The 26,258-nt window shown below is 44.1% G+C and overlaps 1 protein-coding gene across 1 annotated transcript; it reads right to left on the reverse strand.

Moving 5' to 3' along the window:
- Nucleotides 1-301: 301 nt before the first annotated feature.
- Nucleotides 302-19,696, reverse strand: st3gal2 (ST3 beta-galactoside alpha-2,3-sialyltransferase 2). Its single transcript, XM_037106708.1, has 8 exons — nt 19,641-19,696; nt 19,156-19,609; nt 11,890-11,949; nt 11,384-11,517; nt 8,841-9,020; nt 8,372-8,417; nt 7,331-7,450; nt 302-7,232 (listed from the first exon to the last, which is right to left on the reverse strand). Exons 1-8 carry the CDS (start codon nt 19,694-19,696, stop codon nt 7,059-7,061), a joined length of 1,224 nt encoding a protein of 407 aa, XP_036962603.1. The 3' UTR covers nt 302-7,058.
- Between the last annotated feature and the right edge of the window lie 6,562 nt (nt 19,697-26,258).

Consider the following 26,258-nt stretch of genomic DNA (forward strand, 5'->3'; position numbering starts at 1 on the left):
ATAAATCACAAACCTGGATTCATTCATCAGCCCGCCCTCGTTCTTGCGGCCCCTGCTGAGGAGTGGTTTGGAAACTGCTAGTCGACAACCTTCTCTTGTCAGGACTTCTGCTGAACGTGTCTTTTCTACTTCTCAGAGAGCTAAGCTTGATGTATCGATCCTCCGACGGCGGGCTCGCTTTGGGTGCCTTTGCGACTGATCCAGCGAGGTTGTTAGAAAGTTTGACTTTTGGCCCTCTAGAGGTTTGAGCACCCCTGCTCTAGAATGTAAACCGAAGCTGTAAACACATCACACTTTAAGCTCATGTTTCATGATGCTTTTATTTGTACAACAGCATAAGATACAAAGAGTCTGATCACATATCATACATATGTTTTGATGTAGTAAATACACATATCCTACCTTGGCGGACAGGCAGTCCCACTGAAGACGAGAATTTAAAGAGTGACTGGATGACGACAGACAGCAGGAAACGTGGCCATATGCAAAGATTCGCCTTTCCTCGCCGAGACATGAAACTCTAACTTCCCGCAGTGCGCTTCATGTGAGCCACCTGTATGTTCGCTGTTACGGCAGATGCATTCAGGAGGCAGCCTTTAATCCTACTTGATACTTCATACTTGATTGCAGGGTGCTAGCACACCAGCTGACAGAGGTATGAGTGTTAGAGTTACAAACCACAGAGACAGTCTGATATGTGCGGTCTGCGGCTCAGTGTCTGCTGCTAAAGAGCTGTTTCTGTTCACTGCAGACCGGTGAAGTGATGAGAGGCGAGCTGCCCGAGGCTTCCTCACCTCAGCCTCAAACACCACAGCGAGCTGGCAGCAGTCACGAGCGGTGTCACCGTGCCAGCTGCCTGGGCAGCCAGTGTTTTGATCAGGATGTATTTGTTCCTCAGAGCTCTCTCTAACAGTCAGTCATATTTCTGTTCCTGCTACAGAAAGCTTATTCTCCATTGCCTCGGAGCGACACGGAGCTGCAGCCACCGTAATCTATAGCTACTAGAAAGAAACAGGTTGAGGAGGTGTGAATGGTATTAAAGTGTTTTTCAAGCCGTAAGAGCTGTGATTTATTTCTCTCTGGCACAGATTCTCTCGTGTTCCGGCTGGAGACACTGTCGAGATTGTTGTATTCCCTGTCAGTCCAATTTTTCTGATTTTGTGTTAGCTCTGGTTCGACAATGAGGTTCAGATTAATACTTCTGAGTCAAAAAGCCTAAAGCTCTACAGATACAGGACAGAAAGTAGCAAGTATGATGTTTGACATTATGGGGAAAATGCCATTTTGCTTTCCTGCAGAGTTCGATGAGAAGATTGATACCACTTTAGTAGTTGTACAGTGATCAAGGAGTGACAACTAAGTGTGGGTTAACTCAGCTGACACTGGAAACAGCTAGCCTAGCTTATTTTAAAGGTGCAAGAATTGTACTTGAAAACATTTACCAGGTTATCAACTCTTAAAAGAATGTGAAGGAATAACAGTTTTAACACTATATGTCATGTACGTACTGTGCTGCAGAGATGCCTTCAGAAGTTAGCATGCAGCTAGCCCTGGTCCAAAGCTCCTGTGCTAGCAGTGTGAACACCAACATGCTCCCTGTCTGGACCACTAGCTGCACGGCTAACTGAGATAACTAGCTAATAGCAGCTACAGTTAACAGCACTTAGCTTCTGTCCCCTACATTTTGGAGTATGACTTTAACAACTGGCCAGTTCTCACATATTGCACCTTTAACTACAAACCCCTCCACAACAGCTCAGTTTAAAGTCTTGTCAAGAACAGAACTGTAAAAGCAATTTCTAGCTTTGATGCAGGTTATGACTATGTCTTGGCAGGAGCAGTTAGCCTTGGACAGATTAGCTGGCTGGCTGCTTCCCCCCCAGTTGTTGGTCTTTATGCTAAGCTACATGTCTCCTGGCAGCTGTGAACCTGCATCTAAAACACAGATATGAATGCATGTGTGGTATCAATCTTGTCCTGTCTTACACCAAACAACTCCAACTGAGCCGCTGTATTGATCTTACTGTCAAATTATTCCTTTAAAGCCGAGGCGTATTCTCTCTCTGCCACAGACACATGGACTGTCTGAGCTGAACAGGTGTGCTGTCAGACTGAGCTCGTTTCTGTGCTCATTCTGTGTAATTACCCTGCAAGAATTAAATATAATGAACCTAATGTGTCTCTTTTTCTATCCAGTTGTTTGTGTCTGCTGCTTCGTGCAGCCGTAACACGTTTTCAGGCAAACAGTAATTGGGTGTCTGTGTGTGGCTTTTATTGAAATGTGCCTCAGCACATAGTGTGTGAGACAAAAAAAAAAAAAAAAACGGTGTAAAAATAGTCCAGGATGAGAGGGGAACCTGTACAGCAAAACAGACCAAGGGATGTTTTGGATAGTTTGGCCTGGAATCTCAATAAATCAACAGAAGTCAGTCCAGTTAGAGTTGCGACGGCGCTTCACCTGACCGTTTGCCGTCACCGTTCTCACACATTCAGATTTCACCTGAGAAAAACACCCTGCTCTCTGGGAAATCAAAAACCACATCGCTGCAAAAATGCTCTCGACTGGCGCGACCTGAAAACTGGTGCTTCTCTCAGTTATTTTAGGAATCAACTCCGGAGGAACAAAAGAACCGGTGTATTGGGTCAGTGACGGGAGAAAAGACCTACTTTAGGGCTGGAAATGCTACAGGGAACACTCTCTGAACTGTGTCATGTACTGTAGGCTGGGGGGGAAAAAAAAACCAAAAAAAACATCAATTCTAATTCAGGCTGGCACAGCAGAGAGGGATCACCCTGCCCCTCCGTCTATCTGATCTCAGTGTTCTGGTTTACAGCTGTGAGAAACTGCAGAGGCTGAGAACAGTTTCCACGCCGGAGCAGCGGCGGGCACAGCAGACTGTACACGACTCCTCTACCTGCTGCAGGTGCGAGGAATGTGTGATTCTCCTGTCAGAGAAGTGAAGTACATCTCCAAAAACAATTTACACATTCATTTTGAAGTTGGAGGGAAACAAAACATTGATAACAACACGAGCGCTGTAGCTGATATGTCCAAATCTTAAGCTGCTAAGTCGGCCTCACTATCTGCTGAAGATAAAACAGGTGCCTGCGACTATGTGGGCTTGAATCCAGCAGGTGACCCTCTGTGTCTGCTGCTCCTATGTTATCTTGCAAAGCCTCAAAAGTGTACGCTATATGTAAAGAAAAAAAGAAAAAGGAAAAAAAGTAGCCTTATATGAATTCACAGCGAGTCACACTGCATCAGTTCACATCCCCAGCTTTAGCCTCCAGCGCTCTTTTAAAAACAATATCAGTGTACAAAGCATTAAGAAGAGAAGAGCGTGAGGCGTCTGTACCCCGAGCAGAAGGCAGAGTGTGTGTTTTCATGCAAGTGTGTGTGTGTATGTGTGTGTGTGTATGCACAGCTCAGAAGGCACAGCTCTCAGCCAGAAGAAGTGTGTGTCTGTGTGTGTGAGGCTGAAAAAAATGCAAAAGGTAGCAGGTGTGAGTTGCCAATGGAGCAGCTGTAAGCAAGAGAAGTCCAGCAGCAGGACAAGGCACGAAAGCATGAATGTGTGTGTGTGTGTGTGTGTGTGTGTGTGTGTGTGTGTGTGTGTGTGTGTGTGTGTGTGTGACAAAGCCAGAGGAAACACAAACAATATGTCCAAATTCAGCTGCACTGACCCTTAAAATGAGCCCAGCTCAACACTAAAGCATCCAGTAAAACTGTTATGTGCAAAGTAGGGTAAAAACACTGACGGCAGATAAAGAACAATGATCGATGCATGAGAGTCACACTTGATTACACGACATCATCCAAAGATAACACAATAATACACCAACAGAAGTGATATAAGGAAAGGAGGCACAGTTCTTCACATTGCCTGCAGTGTCTACCTTGAACCGTTCTCAGCAAGTGCATGTCAAAAAAATGAAACACTTCATAATGTCATGTGGTTAAATCCCTCACCGTTAAACAGCAGACCGAGGTTCTGCTCTCACACGTACACAGCCGTTATTTCATATAAAGGTGCCATCTGCTGCAGCAGCCTGCACTCGCGGTTCCTACACAGCCTCTTCACACAAATTCATCTTTCTTTACCATTTAGAAGGTGGCGGAGTTCTTTTTTTTTTTTTTTTTTTTTAATTTTGGCTCACAGCATAGCACATTATGAGTCACAAACAATACACCAACTTTCCCTCTAAGGAAAAAAACAAGCTCTGCTAAACTTTCAGCTGTAAGCAGCATCCTCCTAATAGTTTCAAACTCACTGCTTCCCCCTGTGAGTCAGAGGATCCCACATGAAACAGTTTCCTGACAAAGTTACAGCAGTTTTGTTTTTAACAATTGAGAAATGTTCTGCTTTTTATTCTTTTTATTATTCAGTCTGCTCTTCAGTCTTGTTTGAAGTGGGCGGGGTCAGTTGGTTAAAAAGGTGACAAGTCGCAAGTATCAGCAGTGGACCATATTCACATGGCCGCCATTCTCCTCTGATGTCATGCTCGGGGTGGGAAGCTAAAGAGCTTTTGAAACTTTAAATCCTGCATGATTTACGTCTACGTTTACTTGCAACTTCTTCCCCGCCACACTGTCGCATTTCTCTGCAATAGATTTCTTGGCCTAAGCGATCAGTTGAATAGAGGCAGGAATGAGTATCACATTTGTGTTCTTGTGCGCGTGAATAAGAACAGACAAAACGGGAACATAACAAACCCACATTGCTAGCAGTGGTTAAAAACTCCAGAGGGTGCCTTTAATTTTATGTGTTGGGTATTGAGCCGTGAATATTCAACATTAATAACAAATACTTATCGCACCTCGAGGATTCCTTGAATTGCCACCGCTCCATATTTTTCAGATCTGCATAGGAACCTTGAGCAAACTTCCACGTCAGCCACCAGCTGCTTCTTGATAAACACGTCTTTGGATGGATTTACAGCCTCGGCTCAAACTAAATACTTTTGTTTTTCCTTCCTCTCTGTGGCACACATTTTCTGTTTTTCCACTGGTGTTTATGTTTTCCAATACAGTCTAGCAGCATTTCCATGACTCGTATTTGTTTGGAGGCTATAAATGTGTATGTGTGTATTACTTTATGACATAAAACATCACTGTGCCACCTGGGTGGAAAAGAAAATCTAATCTGAGTCAACAGCATAAATCCAGCCAAAGTGTAAACTTAAAGATAAACAGTACATAAAACTAACAAATGCAATCTGCAGCCTGCAGTGGGGAAACTCCATCATCATGAAAATCAGAAACAGGAAGTGCATTTTATGGAAGATAAAGTCTAAGGCGTTCGGTGGCTCCACCCCCTCCAGACGTAGCTGAAGTCTGAATTGGCCGAGCGGGGAGCGGGGCAAGTGGTTAATGAAGCCGAGCTGCTGATCCAGTGGGGCTTTCTTTCATAATATGGGGCAAAATGCTCCTGACAGTGTGTAACCCTGCTGGGATACAGGTGTCAGGCTGTAGCTGTCGGTCTGTGAGGGAAAAGAAGCAGAGCGAGGTTCCCTTCATGTCTCAGTCCTTTCAAAACCAGAGTGGTCGACCCAGTACAGTTTGCACAGAAGAGTCAGTTTACTGCAAATCAACAATAGCAAAACAACTTCTTTTCTCTTTCTTCCTTAAAAATTCCGGGGCAAATTATATGTTTCTCACACTGGCTTTGTCAGCCTGGTTCGAAAACCCCAAAGATCTCTGTCTCGAGTTCTCCCCTCCCGAAATAGCCCCTGACAGACCACATGGGGATTAAACTCCGGTCCAGAAACCAGCGTGCCTCCATCCAAACATGAAATCCCAGGAGATGGACTTTTGGCCTCATTAGAGTCTCGTGCAATCAAACCAGCGCTCCTCCAGAACATTTCTCCCAGCGTCTGGATGTGAACACAGACTGTGGCGGGCCCTGTGGTCGCTGTGGTGTTCAAAAGCCGGCTGACTGGCTCTGCAGAAGCTGAAGCTCATGCTTGTGCTGCACTGATCGTTCTGAGTCAGAAATGGCCAAGAGGCGAATGTCTGGCTCATGTTTCTGTGAGTCTGCTGCAAGGTGTCGAGGCCTTGCTAAGCTTGTTAAAGACCCGGGGGAGGGGGCTTTAGAGGAAAGTCATGCGACACAAACTCATAGCAATCACCTACCGCCTTTTTTTACCAACCGTTTCACAGCCCGACTAGGTGCTCGTAACGCCGTCTTGTGTGGCAGAACTCACAAAGTGGAGTTATGAGGGCGGAAAGTGGCGCATGAGGTTTTGCCTCGTATAAGAAGATCAATTTATTCTCCAGGTAGACATGGCCTGGGGTTCTGTAAGAGGTGGAACATAAGTCCTCCAATCTCAAACTGAAGAACAGCGCAATGGCGTCTGATAGTCCCACAGATTCTGTCCGTAGTCTAAATAGTACAGTGTCCAATTTTACAAACTCACTGTATGTAGTGTCACTGTCAGACACTACACGGCTACAAAGCAATAGTCTAGATGCCGATGGTGCTGTTTCAGTGGGACTTTCGGTGCGTAGCATCTGTACGAGGATTAGATACTCATCTGAACTGGACATTTCCACTGGACTGAGTCCAGAAGTGGGACATGTGCATCTGAGATCTTCCTCTCTCCAGCTCCAAGTTGGTATTCACATCGATTTGTTCAGATTTCCTGCAGTCCAGCCCTCTGTTTTATCTTGAGCTGCCCTTGGAAAAGATATGTTGACTTGTCTTCCAATCCTGCACTGTCCAAGAGAGTTAAGTCCTCAAATTTAAGGCTCATCCCCCACTTTTAGGCCAGTCCTAAGTGAGCAGAACTACATTTGGGTCTGGATGTATCTTTTTCCTGGTTTTCTAAGAGTCTATGCTGTGTTCACAAATCAGAGCCTCAACTGGCTTACAAACCACTCAAATATAACAGAAAGTGAATGGAATGGTGTTATTTGGTACCATTTCACCTTCTGAAAGCCGGGAACCCAAAGTGGTGCAGGTAGGTGAAAGGTCGTATCTAACACATTGTAAGCAGCTTCTTCAGGGTCTGTTGCCGTACCAGTGTTGGAACATTACATACACACGGAGCTATGCTGCTTATTTCCCCGGGAATACAGTGATTTTGCCGGCCTTTGCCAGCCGTTGGATGATCTGGGCTTCATAGTCCGCATCGTGGACGCCGGTCTTCCTGAACTCTCCGGAGTAGCGGTTCTGCTCCCAGTAGTGGTGCCAGTTTCCCCGACTGTCCGCCCCGAATCCAAACACGTTCACCTGGAGGAGAGTTGTAGAGTTGTTCAGCATGGAACAAGAATCTACAGGATGTGCTTGAGGGAAAAAAAAAAAAAAAAACAGAGAAAAGGGAAACTGACCTCATCACAGACATGCAGGGCGAAGAACAGGACCAGCATGCCAGTGGAGGGGTAGCGCCCATGATGTCTGGTCCAGTGGTCGTGGATGTATTTAAAGAAAGCTGGGTTGAAGACCTGGACCTGCGTGGTGGACGGAGATAATCAAGGGGGAGACATTTAATTTAGTTTTGCTTTCAGGTTCATCATATCATTTTGGGTTATGACTAGAATAGATTTAGATGCTTTACTACTCAAAGATCGCATCAGTTTTTCACACTGAACTATTACTTTTTAAGAACTTGAATTTCTTTTTCCAAAACTACATAGTGCACCTTTAACAGAAAGCGAAATCAAAACTAAACCCCTACGTGGAAAGAAGGCAGAGAAGATACGAGGAGCCACAAAAACATGGATTTACCTTTGAAAAACATTCCTGCTTTATGTGTAGTTAAAATCCAACTGCCTCACAATTCAGAACCAAAACGTTCGCCCAGGTGATTCAGACAATAACATGACAGATAACCTCATGCAAATCACGGCTGCTGCATATTCAAAAGGTCCGACCCAACAACGAAAGATTTTGCAGAGTTAAATTTTAATACCCCCCGAGGTTGCGATTGCTGTGAAAGATTAAAAGCACTGTTATCCAAATGAATAGTAATTACACACTTATCATCTACCTCCGGGCGGTGTTCGGTCCCAACAAACAGGGCTTTAGGCTGATCACAGCTCTGCAGTTGAGGAGGAGTAAATCTTTTAAATCTATATTTCTGGGCCGGCTCCAAAGACACTGTGAAAAAACTGAGTCTCTGACCAGGCGAAGATATTCACAGTCTTCACAGAGAGGGGATTAGTTTAAGTTTTACTTATTCTCAGGGATTAAAGAGCGAGCGGATGATTATTTAAAACAATGGAAAGGTTTATAATCTAACTGTAATCCTTCATCAACAAAGGGGAGGGGGATGATATAATTGCAGCATAGCGGGGTCACTCTGTGTTGGCACATTACTGTGAGCGTGAGAGCGGCCAAAAGTAATTGCAATGACGGTTGAAAATACACACCTTGTCTTTATCTACACGGAGGAACTGCTTCACTGGAGCGTATGTACTGAGAGAGAGAGAAATTGATTAAACACATTCAATCAGCACTTTATGTGATTGCTGCAGCTATGAATCCTGGATGACTGACGGCTGACAGATTGTTCCAGCCCAGCAACTCTCTGGATTGTCACAGTTCTACAGTGTGTGTGTGTGTGCGTGTGTGTGTGTGTGTGTGTGTGTGTGTGTGTGTGTGTGTCTGTAAATCTAAATGAATATTTGACCACAGACTACACTTACTGTATGTGTATTTGAGTGCCTGAAAGTTAAATGCTTGGTGCCAACATTTTGTGCTCTGTGCTGTATGTTTCCACAATTAATTCAATGTTTCTATGCAGTGACATACATGCTTTTGCACAGCTCAAAAGTGTGTGTGTGTGTGTGTGTGTGTGTGTGTGTGCGCGCGCGTGCATGTGAATGTGTGTGCTCTTACAATCGAATCTGGCCGGTGGACAGAGCACTGGTGATCCAGACGAGATCCAAAGTTTTGAAGGGAACCAGGACAAAGCTGACGTTGGCCGCCAGGTTCTTGGCGCTCTCCGGATACATGAAGTGGTGAGTGGTGTGGCTGCCGGCGTCTTCTTCGTAGCCCACCGTGGGGGCCAGGTTAATCCTACGAGCAAGAGAGGAACAACATAAGAGATTCACTGTGTGTCCTTAGGTCTCAGTTTGTCGGCTGGCAACGTGTGAGGTGCCATAGGTGCCAAAAAGTTTTCACAGGGATCTCATTTCATGCTGACTTAATAGATGTTCCGTAATATTTCTGGAACCAACTTGAGGGCTTTTGAAGGAGAGGTTAAAGAAGTTACACATTTTAGGAAATTAGAGGGTATCTAGTTTAAATTCAATGTTTTAAAGGGGACCTATTATAGATTTTTTTCTCCGTTTAAATGCGTTCATGTGCATGTAAAAGACCTTGAAAATTTAAAAAGATCAAAGTCTGCACCAACAGAAGCTTCTCTCTCCCACATCAAACACTGCTCCTGAACACCTCATCCGTAGTCCCGCCTTTAATTTTGTGACTTTGTGACATCACATTACCTGAATAATTTATTACTATCGGCTAGTTTTAGTTTAGAGACAGGAGCTAAAACAGAACGACGGAGGGGGAATAGTGCCGCAGATGTTTTTTGAGCATTAAAGCATGTAAACCTTCCGGTAATAAACCAAAATAAAATAATGAGCCTGCAAATGAGCATAATATGACTCCATTAAACCTGCATTAATTGATGTTTTGGCCATCTGTGGCAGCCCAACAAGCTGTAAACACAAAGCTGACATTATTGTCTCGGCTGCTAAATGCTCCATTATGCTCCCCCAATCAGGTCACTAACTGTGTCTGTTTGCCATTAAGTGCTTGACAGGTAGAATACAGTGAGGATATCAGAGTGTTTTCACTGAAACAGAGCAGAGCAATGAAAACAGAAAAGGAAGGGGCTGTAAAACCAAAACAATGAGCTGAGAGGTGATAAAATACTCCACAGAGCAGATGGAAATTGCAAGGTAGAGGTGATCATTTTCTGTGGGTTTCTCACTACACATGAGCAACACCATTCACATTAGACTTGATTCATTGCTAATATGAAAATGTTTTTAAAGAAATGTAAAACAACAAATTGCAGTCTGATACCTGCCACTATTCTTTAACAAAAAATGGCCCAATTCTTGTCATCACATTGCGGTTGCCAGGTTTGGCACCATTGTGCCACTAAAGGGACCAGAACCAGAATTTGTATGCCCTGACAATATCTGGCAAACCGCACTATAGCTGGAGATGCTGCTCAAAAGCGCAAGATAAAAGGATGAACTGTTGTTAGAAAGACTCCTAAAACTGATCCTGACCTTTCTGCTGAAGACTCAGAACAATTTTGTGCACGTAAGGACAAACCTCCTCATCTAATCTTGAATCGGATGAGAAGGTTTATCCTTACATGCACAAAATTGCTCGGAGTCATCGTTTGTTTACCTGTGGTTCGCCTCATAGCTGTACCAAGTCTGATGACATGCACTTTCCAGCAGCACATTAAATAATATGATATAATAAGTAGATCTGGTCCAATGTCCTTCAGTCAGACAGTAAGTGAAGCACTCAGCTCTGTCTGTGTGCTCCAGACTTGTGCTGTATTTACAGTAGATGTGAGTCACTGTCTCGAGGGATGTTTATGTAAACATGAAGGTGCGCCTGAAAAAAATAAAAAAAAATTGGCCACGAGTGCGCCTGCCCATATGTCAGCGAAACAGATGTTGGCTCTGATAGCGCTGGTTGGAGAACCGACAGACAGGAGGTGGGTGGGTGGGGGTGAGCAGCACTGTTGCAGTCAAAGCTGATTTTTTTTTTTTTTAAATAAATGAGAATAAAAAATGCAGCAATGAGATGGCATTACAGGAGAGGGAAGTTGGAGGCTGCCCACACAGGTCCACTGAGAGAGTCACGCTAATGGATGCTAATGCCGTTAGAGCACACAGAAAAACAAAAACAAAAATGACAAGTCGTTTCCTGCAGAAGCTTTCAGAGGCTGCTGGAAACAACATATAGCTGTGTCCGTGCCAGCTGACAACAATCAGGCTCTGTCATCTCTCGCTGCTGCGTGAAGACGACATGGGGGAATATATGGACACAAAAGGATTTGTGAGCATGTGAGGGACACAATCTGTGTGTTTGAGCTTCTGTCGTGACCTCATACGAGTCAGATGACCTCTTGGTTGAACACAGGACATCAATTGACAGCGAGATTAAATATAGAATTAGAAAGACACATCTGCTGTCTTCTTCTTTAGAAGTAATTTTGTCACGCACAATCTTGAGTGACTTAACTTCACTGATACATAGTATGCATGGTGAGGGTAAAATGCGCTCCTCATTTGAACTCTCTGTCTTTCCTTATTCTCTCTAGCCGTCTCACGCCCTATCTTTCACTCTTGCTCCTTCTGATGCATCCTTGGTTTCATCCATCTGTTACATCCACCACTTCTCACCTCATGATGTAGTTGTGTCCGTCAATGGTCGCCCCGTATCCGGCCCCGCGGAGGTTCCCGGAGTTCCCGACGACGGCGCAGCGCAGGCAGCGTCCAGGATCCCAGGAGCCATATGGCGACCTTCCAGGAATTACCTGCGACAGACAGCCTGTTATTGAATCAAGCTAACCAGATCGGAGCTACACAGAACATTAAATAAGATACGAGCACTAGAACAGCAAGAGGCATAAAACCTGCATCTCTGACGCGATAGTAAAAAAAAGCATCCTGCTCTCACTACTGGGGTGAATTCTTCATGAGACCATTCATGAAAAATACATGAGCCCTTCTGCCCTCGGGGAGCCAGACTGAGATATGTAAACACACAGCCTGATGTGAGTACATCCAGAGAGTGAAAAACAGATACATTAAAAAGGGATGAGCTGAGTCACTGATTGACGAAGTAATGACTCGGCTGATCTGAAAGTAGCAGGGTAATGGAAAGATAAATTAATAATACAAAATACCTGGAACAGCCTCAGCAGCACCTGCTGGATGCTGTGGGGTTTAAACTGGGGCTGCAGCATCTAGAGAGAGACAGGAGGAGAGAAGTATGGTTAGGATGTGCACTTTCTCCCCTGCACACAAACTGGATGTGACAACAGACTTTATATTTGGTTATTTTCTGCGTGCCCATGTTCGTGTGTATGCAGACGCCTGTCGGCATTCATGTGAGAGCAGGCAGGTGCTTGCACTGGTGTGTCTGTGTGCTCCTAGGTAACGGCCACGTGTCAGACTGATAGGACGCAGTCAGACCGGGCGAGCTGTGGTTCAGAGGAGCAGAGACATTGCTGTCCACATGTCAAAAAAAAGCTGAATAATAAGAAAAGACGGATGGCAGCGGAAGAAGGGATGGAAAATGTCAAATAGAAAGCAAGAAGTGGAGGAGAATCTAAACACCTAGTAAACTTCTCACTCCCACCAAACGTTTCAGCTCTTAACAGACTGCTTGGATCTGGTCGTCTGCACATCAGCTGCACACCTAAACATGGGAGTGTGCTGAAGGGTTTTTTTTTCTTGGTGTGTCTTTCCAGGCGAGTTATTCTTTTACACCATCTGTCACCAAATACATGAAGGACAGACAAAGTAAAAGATGAGAAGGAGGCAGAACAACGCAGGGCAGTACAAAGAACACACAATGTAAATGAGGTTGAAGGAAATATGAGGAGTGGAAGAAGAAGATTACCGGACTGTCAAAGAATTGAAGGTTAAGTAACACAGTGAATGGGAAGCTTTTCAAGTAAAAAAACAACTTTTAATCTACAATACTTATATTGTGTATACAACATACACAACTGAAAGCGAATTACAACAGCATACAGCTTGTATGGCATAATCCAAGTCTCCAGACGCCCCGAAATTCTAATAGAAAAGACATCATTCACACCTTTTGAAAGCCGAAGTCTTCACTGTAGACCTCGGGGCTTCTGGAGACTTGGATTACACCTGATGATACTGTTGTACTGTGAAGCTCCACAGTGTTCTGTGGACTACACACCTCATCTGACTTTCCATCAGCATGAGGGCGAGTAGGTGATCACAGTTCTGTTTTGGTTTTTTTTGCTTTTTCAGCTAGCATAATAAAACTGGGATATCGTTGAACTGAGCTCTCCTCCGATAGTTATTTAATATGTTCACAGATATGTAGCCTGTTGGTGTAAACTCTGGAGGCACTGACCTGATTTCACATTGCTCAGTATTTCGGTTTGTACCTGACCCCTACAGATTTGATTAACTCAGAGGGTTGAAGCTTCATATTTGCTTCAGATCAACTCTAGCATATGTATCTGTACAGAATAGTAAGTCGTGCATCATTTACACCACAACTTCAATAAAAATGCATGTTTTCATGGCCAGCGTGAACAAGCAGGCCAAACATCTTTTGGTCCTTTCTGAGGCGGTCTTCAGTCACTGTGGACTGATGGAGCGCTTGAGTTCGTACAAGCACGAACCGTTCACAGTCAAGAATAAAAATATATTTCTGCCGTGTCTGTTCAGTTAAATGTGAAGAGTGGAGTTTTTGTTCATGGATTATGGCTCTGAAATGCCTCCTTTGTGGGATGTTATGAGAATGATGACACATACTAGCAGCAGCTGACAAAAAAGAAGTTGCTTGACATAGAGAAGGATTCTGTCAGCATCTTTCGAAAAAAAACATGCAGGCAGATGTGCATTGACGTATAAAATGAGCCAGTGATATCACCCGCACACACATCCAAGTCCTGTGAGGATACTGGCAGCCACCACATGGATGTTCCTCTCCACAGCCATCTCTCCTTCCTCTTTCTTCTCCTCTCCCACACAGCAATCCTAATTTTCACACGCCTTTGTCACCACTTCCTTTTTCACCCACCACTGGCCTTAATTCTCTTTTCCCAACACAGACCTCGTTCACTTACAATTTCATTCACACGTCCTCTCCAGTGGTCTCCTTGCCTTCATGTCTAATTCCACCTCTTTAATTTCCCCTGCTCCCTCTTTGTTTCTCCTCCTCCTCTTGTCTTTCTTCATCTCTTCCTCTCTCTCTGGGACGCCCGAGCGCCACGCAGCTCATCAGCGCTGATCAGAGACCACTAAATCTGTCTTTTACGCTCCCCGGCTTTGTTTCTCATGCAGTTACCTCTTTCACTCCTTCCCTCTGTTTTTCTATTCTCCTTGATCCCTCCATCCACGGGCTTCTTCCGTGTCTGACTCCCTGCGTGATGCCAGAGCCAGCTTGGCTCGCCCGCACCAATGTTGTTCAGGGGCCACTCATTTTTGGCAGATGTTTGTTGCGGCCATGCCAAATGCAGTCTTGGTTCCTTCCTCTCAGCTGTCTACTGACTCCTAAAGTATAAGCTTCCTGGCATGTACTTTTAAAGTATGAGCGCAACTTATCTTTTTCACTTAAACTAATTTTGCAGCAGCTGTGTGAAGTTAAGACTCGGCCTCTAATTACAAGAGACGTGTTAACCAAGCAGAGATTCGCGCCTCGCTCAGCTGACAAGAGTTGCACCACACAAGAATGTCTCGTATCGAGATTATCTGCCACTAAATATTTAAAGAGGCGTAACTGCCGCCGAGCTAAATGAGCCAAATTATAACACCATCGTTAGCTTGCTAATGAGACTGAAGATCAACAGAGATAATGTGGTCAACAACTGATGAAAACGCTGTACAAAGCATTATTCCAGTAACAAAACGGACCAAAAAACATCCATTAGGTTAACATTTGATAACTGGGTATTTCTCTCTCCTACTTCAGCAGACACACATTTCTTCATGTGTATAAAGTGTGTATAAACAAACCAGACTCACACTTAAACTTTCAAACTGTCTATTGAGTGTAACACATCTCTTGAATGCCTGAAACAGTTATTTTTTTAACATGATGTTTCAACTCATGACGCTCCAGTGGCTTCCTGTTCAACTCGACTTCACTGACTGACTTTACTGATTTACATACAGTATATGTAAATTTACAAACTCTTTTTCTTCCCATGACTAAACAAACCAAATACACAAACTGACCTTAGAGGACAACAAAGTTTCATACTGTTTATTTGTGGCGGACCCTGCCACCTTCCTACCTTCAAACAGTGTTCTGGGACCTTACTTTTCTCTGAGAACAGCTTGTTTACTCAGTTACGGAAAGAAATATAAATAATAAATAAATATCAAAATTCTGAGTTTTAATTTCTACTCCAAATCTGCATAGTGCTGCTTTAATGGCTGTGATGCTCCTTAAGTTTTAATGGTTGAAATCCTTTCAGCTAATCACTTGTTTAGGATGTAGAAAAGACTTAATGCTCAATCTCAGATAAGGATTCACAAATATCGATATCAACCAAATCCCAGGGTTTCATTTATAAACACAATCTTAGATTTATACTTGACCATACTCTTACAGTCAATTCCAACACACTTACTTTTACTTCATACTAGATGCTGGGCATGAAAAACTTTTCCAGGGCGGTTCTAAGACTCCCATTTGTAACTTAGAAACCTATGACCTACAGACCACAGCTCAGCTTAAAGGGATATTCCAGCGTAAATTTAATCTGACACCGTGACACCGAGTAAGACCCCCCCCCCCACACCCGAGAGATCAAGTTTTCCAACCACTAGCTTATGTTGTTTTAGCAACCTCAAAAAAGACCACACGATAACAATACACTGCAGTCTACGCCTCCAGCAAGAAACCACCATCAAAAAGCCACAACAGTACAAACAGGGTCCCAGCACATAGTTCAAGGCATCAAACATCTGCTAGCTTTGCCAGATTTCTATTGAGAGCTCACCACTCTCCTGCAGCAGCGTGCTCGTTGTAGGGAAGCCCTGACAAGTTGATTACCAAGTGCAGTAGAGTTCCGCAGCTCAAGGATGAAGGATGGTGGTTTCTTGGGTGGAGGCATAGACTGCAGCGTATTGTTATCATGTGGTGTTTGCAGAATATATTGAGCCTATTAGGGTTACTAGGGCAAAATATTATGCTCCTATGCCACTACGTTGAGCAAAAAAGGATTACTGTGTTCCTCTTGCTGTATTCGGTTTCTCCTTCTACTGTCTGTTTGTATACAGTGCGCAAGCTTTGTGCACATGCACCATCTCTTCTTCTACATTTTTGGTCAATTTCAAGCGCCACCTATAGGGCTGAAACATGAACTGAGGCGCGTTGAGTTGTTTACAATGGATCCATTTGGATGCAAATATTCTTGAAACGCTGCCAAGGAAGACGGGGGGAAAAAAGATTGTTTTGATACGTGTGGACATGGCCTAAACAGTTTGTTAAAACACAAAGTCAACCATGCAGCTTGGGAGTGTGAAGCCACTGCACATTGTTAATAAACAGCATAAAAAGTTCACCCCAGTGTGTTCCAAACGGCATTACTCCTACGTAACCAGCTTACAGGTCAGAGGCATCAGAGGCTTTATGTATCGGTAGACACGTGGTTTTCTGCTTTAGACATACTTAAATCAAAACTTATCGCAAGTCTACCTTATAAATTTGGCCCCTGTCCTATAATGTCAGCTGTCTTTCCAGACACATGACCAAACCTCGATTCAAGCCTGTTTTCTGTTCCAGCTCTGCACATCATACAAATTATTCATCAAAAATCACCTACAGGGATTTTGCCGAGTGAATCAAAAAGACGAGTAACACATCAAGTCCCTTAATCAACCAAGATGGATGCCGTGTTTATAATCCTAAATCTAAAAAGAGGCTCACAGAACTAAATAATTTAAATACTGTGCAGCAAATCATTCTTCAAAATGTTCCTTTCATTCAATTCATTCATTTAGTCCTTCCCCTCCTGAGGCAGGAGTGCATAATAACATATTAGAATTGATTGAAGAGCATATACTCCAATCATGCATACAAGCAATCATTTTTTGTTTTCCTTCCCTCCTAACAATGGTTGATTGGATGCAGGGTTAGAAGCAAATAGTGAGTGATGGGAAAAAATGTCAAAGCAGAGAGGTTATTTCACCATTTTGTTTTGTTACATCCGCTCTCAATATGAAACCAGAATTTCCCTCAGAGGAGAGAAAAAGCAGGTAATTTGGGAGCACTTAGACGGCTAACTCCTCACCACGAAACGACCTTTAATTCCGTCTTCTGATTCTGATGCACTTTTACATCAAGGCGTATGATGGTGAGAAACACATGTAGAGGCCAGTGCATTGTCCCTCCTGAGGTTTATGACCACTTCTCTTTCTGTTCTCTTTTCACCTCCACCCTGCCATCCATCAACCCAGGCCAGGTTAAAATGTGTTTATTGATCCTCTGTGGTGGACATCTGCTGACCATAATGCATAAAAACCACACAATATTCTATAGATGCTTTAGAGACAGTATTTGGAGTAGATAGAAAGCGGATATTTAGATCATAGTTGGGGCATGGCCAACGCAATCAAAGTAAAGTCACTGCTTTGGGATGGTTAGTCACAAGCTAACGTCCATTTCACAGAGCAACTTCCATAAGCATGTCATACTCACCACCCTGCAGCTCGGGTTAGGGTTAGTTTTTACCTTTTAACGGGAATTATGTTTTCACACTTAATTAATTCAAACTTTCAATGAAAGGAAGGCAGAAAGACTTTTAATGTGAAAGGGTAAAGTGGAACGCCCTACGTGACTCTTGCTCTACTGATGGAATTATTATTCCCTACATTAAATGACAACATGTAGTGTGGAGGATATTTTGAGACTGTAGTAAGTAGTGAACAGGAAATTAGAAATGAAAGCCTGATTCTCTAAATAATTTCAGAATTTAAGAATGTATGGTCTATTCATTCCTATCAAAGTGGACAGGTACCATCCTTTAGGGCAGAATGATTGACTGGTCTTCCCAAAAACAAGCTTTCGGAGATGCTGTTTCATTGCTGCTGGTTTCTCCAGCAACATTTTTCACATTTTGTCCCAAAAATATTCCAGAATTTTTCTGCCAGATTTCCGTTAAAAACCATATTATTAAAAAGTGCTTTATCTAAGAATTTGAGTTGAAAACAATCAAAAGGGGACTAAAAGTTCAGACATGTATTATGTTAAGGCCATATCAACAGACGTTAGCATGCTAACCAGCTAGCCCTAACCTGTCCCAGTCGAAAGCGCTAGGGATGTAATCACAAACAGTCTCTGGGCGCTTCACCGCTAACTTCACTGCTAACTGAGCTAACTAGCTAATGGCAGCTATAAATTAGCACCATATAGTGGTTACGCTGATGTATGCAGCCTCCTATTTCGTTTTAACACTAAAGGCACAAAAAAACAACAAAAAATAAAGTCTGAAATCTGGTTGAGAGTTGTGCTCAGTATATTTGAAAGCAAGGCAACTTGTGTGCCACACTCTACTCCAGTCTGTTGGATGTGATGTTCTGTGTGGTGCAGAATAACAGAAAAACATCAAATATAAAATATCCTTGGTTTGTGCATGTACTTGTATATATTTGTAACTATTCTTTTATTCTCTCATTTGATATACTGTTTTCTTCCAGATGTTCAATATTGTTCCTTTCTTCCTGTCTCCTTTTTTCTGTCCTCCTTCCCGTCTCCATTTCTCTGATTTATTTGCAAATCTCTTTCATTCCTTACTCCCTTCTTCTGTAATTTCGCCACTCCCATTTTCCAACTGTTCATGTTTCCCCTTTCTTTGCTCTACATGTTCATCTTTATGTCTTTCCTATCCAGCCCCCGTCTCTCTTTTCTCCCCATCATTTATTTTTACCTTCTGTCTCCCCACTAGTTCATCACCTCCCTGTTGCAGTGTGACCTAATGACTTGGCAGCTGTTGGCCTGTGTTTGCAGTTTTCTGCCATTTTAGAGCTGGACTGAGGCTGCAGCTCTGAACCAGGACTCGAGACCAGCTACAGTTCTTTTCAGTTTTTCAGACATTACTCAGTGGTGTTTTAAGAAAAGCTCAGCAACCATCCGTGTTCCGTGTCAACCACGACACATGACTGGCAGGGATGCAAGAGGAGCATGTACTGCTTGTAAGAGGGGATTGGTTGGCCCATTGACAGGGGAGGATGAGGAAGATGTAGACACATCTGTGATTATGTGGTAATACTCCCCATATGTTGATGTCCTAGTGAACCCCCATGCAACCAATGTCTCAAGTTGTTCAAATTGCGAGTTAAACCCACCAAGCTTCGTCAGCTTTGGAGGGACATAATGCATTACTGGCAAAAACAACATGGCTAGCAGGTCCCCCCGTTTTCAGGCTTGAAAGTGTAAATATATGGTTACTTACCACCCACCAGTAGTAGACATCAGAAGGCAGCTGCACATTGTCTCTGGTCCACACAGGTGAGATATCCGGGTCGTAGTTCTCATCGAACCAATCAGAGACACCGGGGTCTCCGACACAGCGTGGACAGGCACATGTCTTTTGCTGTTGGCTGTCAGGTGGTGATAACCTGTGTGCACCGACGTAGCTGGGCACCAGCTTCACCCGCCTCGACTCCTCCCATCCCGGTGGCTCCAAGTAGTTGAAGCCGACGCCCCCACGGAGCGAGACGGAGAAGAAGAGCGAGGTCAGAAAGATGAGAGTCAGCGACCCGAGGAGAACCCAGACTCTGCGGGAACATCTCACCCTGCCTCCTTTCTCCGCCCCGCCTCCTCCCCCGGCACTACCGCCGCCTCCTGCTGTCCCCGCCGGCCCTCCGCTCAGCCAGGGCCTGAGCTCGGAGAGCCTGGGAGCTCCTCTGAATGGACCCCCGCCCCAGGACCCCCAGCCCCACCTCCTGTCCCGGTGCAGGGTGGAGGAAGGGATGCGGCCCCCCCATGGCCATGCCCCCACCCCTAGGCCTGCCACTGTCCCCAGCCCACCTCTACCACCGCCTCCCCCGCCGCTGTCACCTCCACGCAACAACCCCAGAGGCCCGGTCAATGTGATTGGGACGACTCCCGGTCTACTGCGAGATCACCCACTGTATCAGACTAGTAAAAACATGCACACACACACACAGACAGGAGTCAATGTGTCAGAGTCAATTTGTCTCACAGTCAAGCTGTGCACCAGCGATGCTCCTACGCTTTCTCCCCGTCTCCCGCTGGATTCTCTCTTTCTCTCTCCTTTACAGCTTTGTGTTCTCCTGACACAGAAATGTCTCCACACACACACAGACACACACACACAGGCTAGGAGTTGCGGCTGATTTACACACAGCTGCAGCCTGGCCGCTCCGAAAGTCCTTTGCTATCAATGAGAGGTGATCTCTCCTTCAGCCTCGATCCGTTCCCGTTTTGTTTCCCACCTTTCTACCCTTTGTTCCTTTCCCTCTTTCCTTACTTTCTAACTTGCCCTTTCTCTGGCTTCCACTGTCTTTATGTCCACCTTTCTCTTTTCCCTCCCTCTTTTCTTGCATTAATCGCAGCGTTCATCCTCGGCGGAATCCAGTGCACGGCGTGGACGCATGCAGCAGGTCCTCCTCGCCTCCTCTGCCATCTGTGTGAATGTTAAGCTCTGCTCCAGCGCTCCGCTTTCTCTCTCTCTCTCTCTGTCTCTCTCGTGGCTCTGAGGCGACGTAGCCAAGGAAAGCTGGCTGACTAGTTGAGAGCAGCAGAGAGAGGGAGGGAAGAAGGGAGGAGGAGGAGGAGAGGGAGGAGGAGCGGTAGAAGGGGGGAGGTCTGGCCTGAAGGGTGTTCCATCACATCTCGAGCAATCCTACACCAAATAAATACCTGTGTTGTTCCTCTCTTTTCTCCGTCTCGGCTCGGCTTCTCTGTCTGCAGCTCAGTATTCTCCCCTCTGTTTCTTTTGCTTTTCTCCAGAGGTTGATCTCATTTACTCTCTCTCCTTCTCAAGGTCTCTCCTTTTCCCTCTAAGCCCTTGAAGTCCATTGCCTGTGTATGCCGATATCACCGAGGCTATGAGAGTTTCTCGGTGAATAGCAGCTGTATCAAGTTTGTTGGCGTCTCTCGCAGACACAAAGTTTTTAAAAAGTTGGGAAGAAAAAGTTCAAACTCTTTGTGTTGAGTGACGAAATCTTAATGAGATGAAAAAAATCAAACACCACGAGAGTAGCAGAAGATTTCGGGACGCTGCTCCAATGAGAGCACAGCTATCACCTTCGAGATGTCAGCTCTGCAGTCGAGGGCTTCTGCCAAGTCGGATTGATTTTGCTCCAACAATCCACAAAAAAAGTCCAACAACTTGTTAAGAAGTCCTTTCTCTGCTCCACTCTGCAGCCATAGAGATGCAAACAACAACAAAAAAAATGCTCAAAAGATAAAACCAAAAGTCCTTCGGGAGAAATAATCAAAGCATCGCAAGCTGATTGTCTGAGGTTCTCCTCATGAAGAGATTTTTATGATGATGGTTCATCTTGAGCCGAAGCTGCACCAAGGAACGGCCAAAGTGGTGGATGGAGGGTTGTAAGGGTGATGAGGGTGTGATGGAAAAAAAAGACAAAACCAATCAGCCCCAAATCTCATCTTCCCTCCAGCTGGCTTCGTGAGGACGACGGGAGGAATGGTGGGGGGGCGGTGCCTGTCCTGCACCCAGAGCGTGTGTGTGTGTGTGTGTGTGTGTGTGTGTGCACGTCTTTGTGCCTGTGATTTAATGTGGGTATGGTGTTAAGCCAGGGTTGCACACAGTCTGCCAGCTGCACTAATTTAATTGTGTTCTACAGCTGTGCTGCTGTGGGTGTGTTTGTTTGTGTGTGCCCTGTTGGCCGCCAGCGTACGTTTCATGAGGCTGGTGAGCTCGAGGTGACTGCTGCTTAGCTCTAATCTGCCAAACTGTAATCCGAGGGTAAGACTCAAGCAGTGCCCACTTTATGCCAGCTGTCTGCCCGGCCCATGTTCGCCTGATGCCCTCTAAACACCTGCCTACCTCACCTACACACACACACTGATCCCAGTTACACTTTTGTCTTTCAGCTGCAATAATGATTAGTTTTGGTGTGTGTGTATGTGTGTGTGTGTGTGTGTGTGTGTGTGTGTGTGTGATTGTGTGTGTGTGTGTGTGAGTCTGTGCAACCTGGACCCCTGGGGCATGAACCACTGCATCCACTGTTTTATTTCATGATCAAATGTCTGTGTGTGTTTGTGTGCTGCTCAAGGAAACGACTGCCACGTCCAGCCTGTTCCCGTGGAAAAACCTGTAGAGACATAAAAAGAAAAAAGATAAAAGATAGAATGTCATTTACTGCCATTAGCCTCATTGACCGTATCGACAACTTTAATCCTGATGTCCTTTTCCACTTTGATCCTCTACCCCACTTTTTACATCTAATTTCCTCTCCTCTCCTCTCCCCTCAGTCCAACCTGGCTCATCTCAAACATTTATTTTTTTTCCTGCTCTATTTGTCTCCAGCAGCCTTTTTTTTCTCTCTTTCAGCTGCTTCAATTGCATTTGTCCTGTTTCAGTCTTCTTTTCATTTGTACTCCTCCCTGCTCATTTTGTTTTTCAGGGAAAAAGAAACCACTGAACACATTTCAAAATGTCACCAAGCTGAATTGGAAATGTTGAAGCTGACTGACAGTTTACAGATTGGAGGAGTCGGGGAAGAAAAAGGATGCAAAGGAACAGACCACCCGTACGAACTCCTTTAAGATCCGGTAGCTGCAGTGTTCTCTGCACCTGAGCAAGATGATCATGCATCAAACTGCCTCCAGGTTGCAATGTATCTAGATATTCATTAAGACTACAGATGTGAATGAGCCGAAGTTAATCTTGTCTCTGACTTATTAAGATTTGATGCTGTTTTGAGGCATGATACACACATCTAGAAAAAATACCAAACTACAATTCCAAGTTGAAGAAAAAAATTGTGTTTTCATCAGGAAAGCAAATGGCTGGATGTGAGGAAATATGACTCAACTGGCTGAATATCATCAGCCCAAGGAAAAGGTCAGTGATTCAATAAGATGTAAAAATTCAGTGTGGAGATTTTCTGGCAAACTTTCAGACTCCTTTGATATTAGGGGCTTCATTATATCATGGACCACTGGACGTGGTAATAAATAAAATACAAATTCAAGAAAAAGACACTGAGGGGAACAGTGAGGCAGCCTAAATCATGTGGGGAAAAAAAAATAACTGTGGGCTGTGGGAAAGTGTGTGTAACTGTGATGTAAATATATAATACATCTTTAAAATGAGCTCTATGTAGCAATTTGTTTGCAATTTACATTTATTAATTAATTTATTAACTTTTTATCAACCATATGCGACATGCACATTCCTTAGTGTCTCGTCTCAGTGCCTCGCTCCACTCCACTGACAGAGAGCAACAGTAGCTACCATTAGAGTCCACGAGCATGACCTAATGACCGGCCGCCAGCACAACACAGAAGTTCCACAGCGCCCCTCGACGTGGGCTGCAACGATCTTTACTGCTGTATTTCTTTTGTCTAAATTATTAGGTAGAGCTGAGAATATGAGAAAGTGAGTGAGGTGTGTATGTGTATGTGTGTGCATTATCCTCTGCATTGGGCCACTCGTTCACACGTACAGCACATTTCAGGTTAATACAACAGAGATTTTTTAAAATACAGGTTTTCAAAAAACTGTGTCAAATGACACCATCATGTCAGTTTGCACACACCTACTGTTGTTTTGCGTGTCTGTCGGTTTGTTTACATCTTGTTAGCACCAGCTAGGTCTTACTACACAAATGATCCATATATGGTGATCTGTGACTTAAAACAAAACAATTGCTTTAAACAATCTAAAAGGCATTTTTTTTAAATTGTAAAATTGTAACTGATGTGTGAAATACTGACAATTACTTAATTGTTATGTACAATATAATTGTTTGTTACCAGTCCGATAAGTATTAACTAAAGTTTGATATACTCTAAATGTAGCATTTACTACTGATGGTTGTCATGAAGTATTAATCGGCAGAACCGCTGATTATGAAAATAAAAATAAAACGATAAAAACTTTGTCACAGCATTGACTTGAGCCTCATTCTGAGGAGAAATCCCCCTGTATCAAATAAGACATGGTTGTGTGCTGGAGTTCTTTTGGATTAGATGTGATTACTATTTACATCATGACGACTGTCTGCATCTCCTTTTTGCTCAAGACGATCATCTTCCACTACTCTATTTCTGATGCATCACCATGGCAGCCAGCAAAAAAAAAAAAAAAAATGCAGGGTTGTTACAGCAACACAAACCACAAGCCCCCAACCTTGACCTGTTGGTCAGTGCTCGAAAACAAAGATCTATTTCTTTCTTTTGTGCTCCATTTCTGCCCTGGTTGTTTTTCATAACTTTACCGTCGTCCCCTGGGCATAAAAATGGAGTTCACATGCAAGAAGAGCTGGCAGAGCTTGTGACATCACTACAGCTGTCTTCTGAGTCCTAACAAGCTGCAGAATACAATATGAACTTCAGTTTGGATGGGCTTTTCCACCAGTTACACTGGAGGAAAAATGTTCACTTTTCAGATTGTGTATTCAATGTCAATGATGCCGAGGGAAACAATTAATTTGAGTATAAAGCTTGCCTCTGCCCTTTGGTCTAAATAAGAAATGCAGCCAACGCAACTGAGGGCAGTCTTTATTGAATTCATTTTTCATTTTTTGAGAAAGCCAAGGACAAATGCAGACGATTGTTGACTACGGCAGCTGTTAATGGGAGCAGCTGTTATCCATAATGTCCACATGGCTGTCATTGAAATCTTCTGTTAAAGGACGCATCGCATCAGGTTTTCGCTGAAGAAACGCAAGCAAAAGGAGAATATAGATCAGACTGATGCAAGTCTGACTCATGGACACAAGCTGGGTGACATCATGTATCCAGGTGTACATACCTTAGAAGCAGTATTCAGTAAGTTAACTCGGCTTCTGTCTTTTGTATTCTGTCCAGTTTTTGGCGACGCTTTGCTTTCTGAATGGTAACTGTCAATCATCTACCCCCACGTTCCTCTACCGTTGCTCTCTGCATCTTCTGCTTCAGTCATACCTATTGTCCTGTCGTTTTACAGGGTAGTATGATGCCATTGCTTTTTTTACAACCAGCAATTATCGCTCAATTCCCTTCTGCCAGCTGCTTCTCTGTAACAATGGCTCTTACCAAGTCTTGAAAATGTTCAATCTTTTCTCTTACTCTGCCTCCTGTTGAGTGTTCCTGTAAATGACACCCTCAGTCACCTCCTCTCTTTATCCTGTAGGTATGAGTGTGTGATAACAGAACAATGACAAACTTGAGTACGAGTCCATCTGCGTGCAAGTGGCTTTTAGGCACTCGGTGGTCCACAGCCCAGAACATACGCCCAAAAGTGTATAAATGTATGTGGTTCTGGCACTCTTAGCCGCAGTTCAACTCTGCACTTCTGTGCACTGCTGCAGAACAGCGAGTACCAGCCTCATTATCATTGACATTGGAAACCTGCCCTCCCCCAGGTGATGTAAAAATAGAAGGGTTAATTATCCTAATTTCTGATACATTAAAAAAAAACCTTTCGGAGAGGGGTGTAGCATTCACAAATTGGCAACATATTCATGAAGAATTGGTCTTTTGCCTTTCAACAATGAGCCCGGCAAGATACTCTATATTCCTTAATGTCAACAAATCCCATGTAAAGACCACGCCCTATGACATATGACAAAAATGCATGGCCGGTATGCAGTGTGCTGGTACCTGAGGCAACACCCTCCCACCCCCCAACACCACCACCACCACCTCCCCTCCGTTGTTTAAATGCAAGGCTGACTGCTGACCTTTAGACAAGCACTGACATGACCTTGACTAATAGTGCAGTCACAAGCTCCTCAGATCGTCCCATTTTCTGAACAGAGAGCGGCAGGGATGATGTTTTTTTTTTTTGTAGGCTAACTAGAGTTTGTTCAGAAAGAACATTTTCAGCGAATGCAATTACGGAGGAGCTAACTGCAAAAAAGAAAACAAAATCACCAGTTTGTGATTTTTTTGGTTTTACACAGTATGCAAATGGAAAGCCAAAGGCAATAACTGAAGCAGTTTGCTGTCTCTGCAAACATATGGTAGCGGCAAAGGACTCTATTACACTATCAATTTGCACGAGCATTTGTGAACACACCGTCCGGCTTAGTACACTATTCTGACACCGAGAGAAACTCAGCTCTCACCTGACAAGTGCTTAATTCCTGTGCTCCTCAGCGCGATTTGTGCCTGAAAAAGTAGGAATATGAAATCCTGCATGTTTCATTTTTCTGTCTTGAAATCACGTACAGGTTAAAGCTATTCCCAACTCTTCAGTGTGAGTGGCAAGCTGCGCTGCTCATCAGCTTGCTCTGGTCACTTGCACAAAGAGCCCCGCTCCTCAGGCGGTCTGCTGGCATTTGTTAGAACCGGTTGGTTCTGCTCCTCCTCGACCCTTTTCTAATCACATTAAGAAAACCACAATTTTTGCCT

Source organism: Acanthopagrus latus, chromosome 8 (assembly GCF_904848185.1).
Source record: "Acanthopagrus latus isolate v.2019 chromosome 8, fAcaLat1.1, whole genome shotgun sequence".
In the NCBI taxonomy this organism is placed as follows: domain Eukaryota; kingdom Metazoa; phylum Chordata; class Actinopteri; order Spariformes; family Sparidae; genus Acanthopagrus; species Acanthopagrus latus.

Coding starts and splice junctions, on each gene's coding strand:
- st3gal2 (XM_037106708.1), bottom strand. CDS start 19,696: ATGGCCATGGGGGGGCCGCATCCCTTCCTCCACCCTGCACCGGGACAG. Junction 19,610..19,640: donor GCACCGGGACAGGAGGTGGG/GCTGGGGGTCCT, acceptor GGGTCCATTCAG/AGGAGCTCCCAGGCTCTCCG. Junction 11,518..11,889: donor TGCTGCTGAGGCTGTTCCAG/GTATTTTGTATT, acceptor TGTCTGTCGCAG/GTAATTCCTGGAAGGTCGCC.